Below are 7,463 nucleotides of genomic sequence, written 5' to 3' on the forward strand. Positions count from 1 at the left end.
CTCCCGGGAGCGCTCATTGGTGGCAGGGTGGGGCCTGCCGGGTGAGCGGCCACCTTGGGCATCTTGGCGAGGCGGCAGCGGAGCTCGGGGAGCAGGGAGCGCAGCGGCGCCGGGAGCCGGGGTAAAGGGGAGGGCGCGGGACAGGGCGGCTGGGTGCGGGGGATCAGGGTCCAGGCCCCGCGAGCGATGCCACGGGGCTCTGACGGCCTCACTGGCAACCACATGCCTTGCACACCTCCCCCTGGCAGCCCTCCTGGGGGGCCCTGTAGGATTGCAATACCAAGCACCCCGGCCTGCGTGTCCCCTTGGAGCCTCCACCTCTGCAGCCTGCTGCCCACCTCTCCTGGCCCATCCCACCAACAGCACCCCGCCACGTGGCCCCTTCCTCACGCCAGTCCTCACCCCTTGGCCTTCCCCGCTCCTCAGGCACCGAGGATGTGGACACCATCGCTGCTGCCGCCGCTGCTGCTGTTGGTCCTGCTGCCCAGGCGCGGGGCGCAGGGGAAGCCGCCCCCGGATGCCAGCCCACACGGCCAGGCCCGGGTGCACCAGGCGGCACCCCTGAGCGACGCCCCGCACGACGATGCCCACGGCAACTTCCAATATGACCACGAGGCTTTCTTGGGGCGGGACGTGGCCAAGGAGTTCGACCAGCTCAGCCCGGAGGAGAGCCAGGCTCGCCTGGGGTAGGAGACCAGCGGTGTGCACAGGGCCGATGTGGGGCTCAGGGCTGCAATGGAGACCCGAGGCCACCATGGGCCCCCGAGTCTGGGCTCAGCTGGCCCCTCTGTCCCCTTGGATTTATGCCTCGAAATGTTCAGGGACAGACGCGAAGAAAGAGCGCAGGAAGATGGTGGAGGCCTGTGTCTGAGGAGGAGCTGGCCTGAACGGGGTCCAGTCGCTAAGGGGAGACAGGGAACCACAGGATCAGAGTGGGCCTGAGGGCAGGACCGTGCTGGCCCCGGGCCTCAGCTGGCCATCAGTATCCACCTGGAGCACCTGCTCAGATGCCACATCACTGCTGTGAGCCAGTCAGGCTCACCTGGTCCGGGGGCAGTAAATAAGGAGCAGGGGCCAGACAGAGCCAGGGAACTTGGGGAGCAGCCTGGATGGGCAGGGCCCCATGCTGAGGTCCAAGATGGAGGGATGGGGAGACGGAGGGACAGGGAGACAGAGGAATGGGGAGACCCAGGGACAGGGAGACCCAGGGACGGGGAGACGGAGGGACGGGGAGACCCAGGGACAGGGAGACGGAGGGACAGGGAGACAGGGAGACCCAGGGACGGGGAGACCCAGGGACGGGGAGACGGGGGGACGGGGAGACGGGGGGACGGGGAGACGGGGGGACGGGAAGACAGAGGGACGGGGAGACGGAGGGACGGGGAGACCCAGGGACAGGGAGACGGAGGGACAGGGAGACAGGGAGACCCAGGGACGGGGAGACCCAGGGACGGGGAGACGGGGGGACGGGGAGACGGGGGGACGGGGGGACGGGGAGACGGGGGGACGGGGAGACGGAGGGACGGAGGGACGGGGAGACGGAGGGACGGAGGGACGGGGAGACGGAAGGACGGGGAGACCCAGGGACGGGGAGACCCAGCGACAGGGAGACGGAAGGACGGAGGGACAGGGAGACCCAGGGACAGGGAGACGGAGGGATGGGGAGACTAAGGCATGAGAGACCTAAGGACGAGGGGCCTGAGGAGGAATGACCAGGCCTGAGGGTTCGCCCGGGCCCATGTTGACATGTGGTGACTTCCTTGTGGCTGCCTGCTGGGTGCTCCCTGCAGCACCCCGAGCAGGACTCCCGTGGCCTGGAGGCCAGGTGGGCAAGCAGCCGGGGAGGCTGCGTGAGGAGGGCCGGACAGCAAGGGTCCTATGGGGCAGCGGGGCCAGCTTGGCGCAGACCGAGCTCCGGCAGCCAGCTTGTGGGGCAGTGACCGTCGTTGAATCCCCATGTTGTACAGAGGCCGTGAAGTCACTTTCCGCAGGTCCACAAGCCAAGGGGAGGCCGCAGGGGTCGCTCCGAGGGAGTCCCACCAGAACCTTCGGGAAGAGAAACGGGGCGGGGGCGGGGCCCAGCAGGGAGGGGCGTGTCTGCGTTCCCCTGGGGCGGGGTCTGGAAGGAGGCGGGGCCTCGGTACGCTCCCCGCCGGCCGTGTTTTCCTCCGTATAAGGAGAGCTGTTTCAGGGGGCGTGGTCCGGCGCTGCGTGGGGGCGGGGCCCGAGGTGAAGGCGGGGCTGTGCCAGGGGAGGGACCTGGGGCGGGGCGGAGCCTGATATGGGGTGGGACTTGTCGGGGGCGGGACCCGAGGTGGAGGCGGGGCTGCCAGGGGTGGGACCTGGGGCGGAGCGGAGCTTGATATGGGGTGGGACTTGTCGGAGGCGGGGCTGTGCCAGGGGAGGGACCTGGGGCGAGACGGAGCCTGATATGGGGCGGGGCTTGTCGGGCGCGGGGCCCGAAGTGAGGGCGGGGCTGTGCCGGGGAGGGATCTGGTTAGGGGCGGGGCCTGGGCTGGGGGCGGGGCCGGCACTGACGCGCGCCCCGCCCCTGCTCGCAGGCGGATCGTGGACCGCATGGACCGTGCAGGCGACGGGGACGGCTGGGTGTCGCTGGCCGAGCTCCGCGCGTGGATCGCACACACCCAGCAGCGGCACATTCGGGACTCGGTGAGCGCGGCCTGGAACACGTACGACACGGACCGCGACGGGCGTGTGGGTTGGGAGGAGCTGCGCAACGCCACCTATGGCCACTACGCCCCCGGTACGCGCGGGGCCCTGTCCTGCTCCCCGCATGCACGCTGTCCCCTCGTCTGAGAACCCTTCACCCCGTTACCCAGCACCTGCGACCTTTGACTCCTAGCCTGTATGTAACCAGGAGTCGGGAGGCTACACCTGCTAGGCCTCCAGGCCTCTGAGAACCCTGACCCCTTTCCGTCCTGGGGTTCACGACCCCATGATTGCTGGCTTTAGATCCCTGACTAGGGGCCCATGCCTTCCCGACCCATGACTTCTACCACGTCTCACCCTGGGAACCCCAGAGCCATCCACGCTGCCCCCTGACTCTCTGGCCCCAGGCTCCCCACTTCAGTTGGTCCTTCCATGTTCAGGATGACTCTTCATCTCCCCCATTCATAACCCCCCATCAGGAGATCCCGTGTCTTCTCCACCTGGCCTTGCCTGCCACCCGCTTGAGCTCATCTGTGCCCCAGTGTCTCGGAGTCCCCCACCTCCTTATACCTCGGGGCTGGGCTTTGGGTGTCCCCGGGTGCACCACTCCTAGCTGCCTGCGCTGGGACAAACCATTTCCTTTCTCTAGGAGTCTGTTTCTCATCCTGAAAGTGGCGAGGACTTTGAAGCAGACATTGAAGCACATTGATGGGCAATTCTCTCTCAGTCTGCCTTTCAAATTCAATAATATAAAAACATTTTAGTGCCGCACTGTGAGAGCCACGCATGTTTTTTTGCTCCTAAGGCGTATCTGCCATGGAGTTTGCGAGGCGCCCTTTTGGGGGACACCAGCAACTGTTAGTTGGCTCAAGGGGCCTGGGGGTCCCTCACCCCTCACCCTGCACCCCCGCCCCCGCCCCAGGTGAGGAATTTCACGACGTGGAGGACGCCGAGACCTACAAGAAGATGTTGGCCCGGGACGAGCGGCGCTTCCGGGTGGCCGACCAGGACGGCGACTCGATGGCCACGCGGGAGGAGCTGACCGCCTTTCTGCACCCTGAGGAGTTCCCGCATATGAGGGACATTGTGATTGCCGTGAGTGACTGTGGCTCCTGGGGGCCAGCCCTGGGCGCCCACAGCGGGTGACAGGTGCAGCCTGGGGAAGGGGCGTTGTCTCCAAAGCCCCGCCCAGCACCCGAGAGGCTAAGCCTGGGGCCAGCTCCTCCCCCGCCGCAGGGGGCCCCTCACTCCCAGCCCAAATGCCTCTTCATCCCACTAGGAGACTCTGGAGGACTTGGATACCAACAAAGACGGCTTCGTGCAGGTGGAGGAGTACATCGGTGAGTGGCCTTGTCCCCAGAGCTGGCAGCGACACTGCTGGAGGCCCCAACCCACCAAGCCTTGATTAGGCACCTACCCATCACTGTGGCGTGTCAGGCCCCTGGGACATGTAACTGTCTGAGCCAGTTTTTTATTGGGCACCTACTGGATGCCAGCCTCAGGACATGTATTGGGCGCTGAATGCATACTGTGGTTGGCCTAGCACAGAGTGAGAGAGTAAGCCCCCTTTTCTTGCAGGAGTGTGGTCGGTGCACTGAGACAGACAAGGACAGGCAGTCTCAGGGACCGGGGTGGGGGGCATGGAGGGATGTGCATCCTGGCACGTGGGACACCTGGGGAGCAGCGATGATGAGGTGGTGTCCTCCGGCCTCACTCACCAGTGGTGTCCTAGCTCACTAGGAAAGATGCCACAGCTGGCCAGTTAAACTGTGGCTACTTCTAAGACACAGCCCAGAACAGGTTGAAAACAGGGGGGCAGAATCCTCAGTGCAACGGTAATGAAAAAGATGGTAACGCACCCCCCCATTCAGCAGAGGTCTCTGGGGACACCTGCTGAATGGGGAGCCAGGGCAGGTCCAGCGCCGACAAATACAGGCCATGAGCACAAGGAACAGCTGTGAGGGACAGCAGGTGCAAAGACCACAGGGGGCGGGGGGAGGTCAGCGCCCAAGAGAGGGAGGGACCGTCGGGAGCTTGTCCTGCTGCTGGGCAGCCACGGGGACCTAGAGAGGCGACCAGGGACCCCAGCTCCATGGTGCTCACCAAGGGGTTGCAGAAGGTGTGTCCCAGGGTCAGTTGGCACAAAGAAACTTTATTACTCTCTTTTTTTAACCTGTTTGAAACTAAGGTTGTGGTACAGCTTGTTAAGTCACTGCCTGGGATGCCAGCATTGCACAGTGGGGCAGCAGTCTCCACTTTAGGGCTGGCTTCTGAAGTCTCAAGGACCCAGAGCGAGGGTGTCAGAGCAATGCAGGCTGCCATGGGCCACATCAGGGGTATGCCCCAGTCCCCCTGCGGGGCTGGCAGTCAGTGCCACTGCATCTGCACCTCAGGCCCGCCTGGAGCTGGGATATTGTTCAGAATCTTCAGCAGGGCAGGAAACAGGGGCTCGTTGGGAGCCAGGCTATGCCGTGTCCAGAGGCCCTGACCTGGCCCCTGGCTTCCCCCACCCAGCGGATCTGTACTCCGAGGAACCGGGCCAGGAGGAGCCGGCCTGGGTGCAGACGGAGAGACAGCAGTTCCGGGACTTCCGGGACCTCAATAAGGATGGGAAGCTGGACGGCAGTGAGGTTGGCCACTGGGTACTGCCCCCTGCCCAGGACCAGCCACTGGTGGAGGCCAACCACCTGCTACACGAAAGTGACACCGATAAGGTGGGTACTAGGCACTTTGCTCAAGGCTGGAACGGGCTTGCCATGGGATTCCCACGAACCCCCACCCCATGCCTGGCAGGACTGGTGCCAGGAACCTGGGGGCCTCGCTCGGGGCTGGGTAGGCCCGTGCAGTCTCCACGCTCACCCCCACCCTCCTGGCAGGACGGGCGCCTGAGCAAAGCTGAGATCCTGGGCAACTGGAACATGTTTGTGGGCAGCCAGGCCACCAACTATGGCGAGGACCTGACGCGGCACCATGACGAGCTCTGAGCCCCACGCGCACCCCTTCCTGGGGTGGACTCCCCATGGCTTCCACCCCTGGGCACTCAGGGATCCCCAGGTCAGCGTCTCTGTGCCTGAGACCCCCACTCCCCCCACCACTGTGCCTCAGAGACCCCCCCAGGGGGTGGATGGCCCTTTTCACTGGCGAGTCTTCCAGCAGACACTGGCGCTCACCCCAAGCCCAGCCCCCTTGAGTGTCTGCCAGCCCCCCAGGCCCCCCAGCCATGCCCACACAGACCCCAGGACTCTCCTGGCCCCAGCCCTATGGCCCACCCACCTCCGCTGCCAGGGGCAATAAAGTCTAAGCCAGGGCCCAGCTTCAGTGTGGGTCTCTCTGCAAGGTGATATCCAGGGAGGGCACTGGGACGGAGGAGGGGGTGGCAGGAAGCAAGTGAAGCAGACACATCCTGCCAAGTCTTTAGGGCTGCCCTGGTGCCAGACAGTGGTGTCCTGACTGGTGGGGCTGGGAGCCCTGGCAGGACCTGGACAGGAGGGCGCTCCAGGCACCAGAGGAGGAACTGGGCTGACAGAGTAACGGCAGGTGCCGTGGGCCTTGTCCGCAGGTCTCAGCGCCATAGGACGCGGAGGAGCCGGATAGGCCCGTAGCGGACCACACTGCACATGCCATTAGAGACCCTTGTGGGCAAAGCAGAGAGGCGGGGTGGGGAGGGGGGTCGGCGTTCAGGCATCATCTCCAAGTGGGCTTGAGCCCCCTGCCCACAGACCATGTGCATCCACCCATCTGGTCACCCTGCAAATGCACCATCAGACTTTCCTGAGAAACCTGTGGCTCAAATCTCAGCTTCTTCTCCATTCCCCCGTGGGGTGAACTGGGTTCCTTGGGGTGGGCTCCTTGCTGTGACTGAGGGGAGCAGGTTTCTGTGGGGCAGAGCTGGCACCTACAAGATTCCCACCTCACTGTGCTGTGGTAGCTTAGCTGTGGCTTTTGAGCTGGTGTTGGCGGAAACCACGCCTGGGCTTCTTTCTGCAGAATACCGAGGCAGCCTGGGCCGTTTCCGCCTCAGGGTCCCTGCCCCAGGCCTGGAAAGGCCGGCCACCCTAGGGCGACATGCTGGGATCCACGCCTGCAGCAACAGTGCCCCCTAGAGGCCTGCACCAAGAACAGCTTGTCCAAGCTGCCCAGGCCAACAGGGGCAAATCAGGGGTTTTCTTTCTTACGATTTTTTTTTTTTAATTTGAAAAGCACTGTTACAGATGTACATCCTTCATCTACTGTTTTACTCCCGTAATGGCTGGCCAAAAGCCAGGAGCTTCTAACGGGTCTCCCACACTGGTGCAGGGTCCCAAGGCCTTGGGCCGTCCCCGGCTGTCTTCCCAGGCCACAGGCAGGGAGCTGGACGGGGAGCACAGCAGCGGTGACACACACTGGCGCCCATCCGTGCCACCTGCTGCAGTGGCTTACCAAGCGGCACCACCATGTCGGGCTGCCCCTTTTTGCAGCTGTAGTTTTTGTGGTTGTTCAGGGCTCCCCGCTGGCTCCGGGCCCCCCAGCCCCCAGCACTTGCTGCCGGTGCTGCAACTCTGCCTTTACAGACTCAGGCACTCCTCAGAACATACAAAACTTACGTCACAGTGATGGTGCTGCAGGTGCGATGACTCGCACTGCAGGGTCCCAGTGCACAGCTTCCAGGCTGTGCCCACCCCTCCTGGCTTCCTCTCTTTCCTTCTGAAGCCCCCACCCCACCTGTCCCGTGGGCAAGGCCCATGTGCGGGGAGTGAAGTCTGAGAAACCCCCCTCAGTTCCTATTCCCTGTGGGGTGTAGGGGGATCTGAGCC

General features: G+C 64.3%; 1 protein-coding gene across 1 annotated transcript; it reads left to right on the forward strand.

The window, feature by feature from the left end:
- The first annotated feature begins 85 nt into the window (after positions 1-85).
- On the forward strand, positions 86-5,824 carry RCN3 (reticulocalbin 3). The gene is made up of 7 exons (XM_004596983.2): positions 86-121; positions 427-686; positions 2,562-2,764; positions 3,593-3,765; positions 3,950-4,010; positions 5,185-5,384; positions 5,547-5,824. Exons 2-7 carry the CDS (start codon positions 436-438, stop codon positions 5,652-5,654), a joined length of 996 nt encoding a protein of 331 aa, XP_004597040.1. The 5' UTR covers positions 86-121; positions 427-435; the 3' UTR covers positions 5,655-5,824.
- Positions 5,825-7,463: the final 1,639 nt, after the last annotated feature.

The sequence above is a fragment of the Ochotona princeps genome, chromosome 16, assembly GCF_030435755.1.
Source record: "Ochotona princeps isolate mOchPri1 chromosome 16, mOchPri1.hap1, whole genome shotgun sequence".
In the NCBI taxonomy this organism is placed as follows: domain Eukaryota; kingdom Metazoa; phylum Chordata; class Mammalia; order Lagomorpha; family Ochotonidae; genus Ochotona; species Ochotona princeps.

Excerpts from the sequence above, each read along its gene's own strand:
- RCN3 (XM_004596983.2), top strand. The coding sequence starts at position 436 with ATGTGGACACCATCGCTGCTGCCGCCGCTGCTGCTGTTGGTCCTGCTG. Across the intron at positions 3,766-3,949 it reads TGAGGGACATTGTGATTGCC|GAGACTCTGGAGGACTTGGA; the intron begins GTGAGTGACTGT and ends TCATCCCACTAG. Across the intron at positions 4,011-5,184 it reads GCAGGTGGAGGAGTACATCG|CGGATCTGTACTCCGAGGAA; the intron begins GTGAGTGGCCTT and ends TCCCCCACCCAG.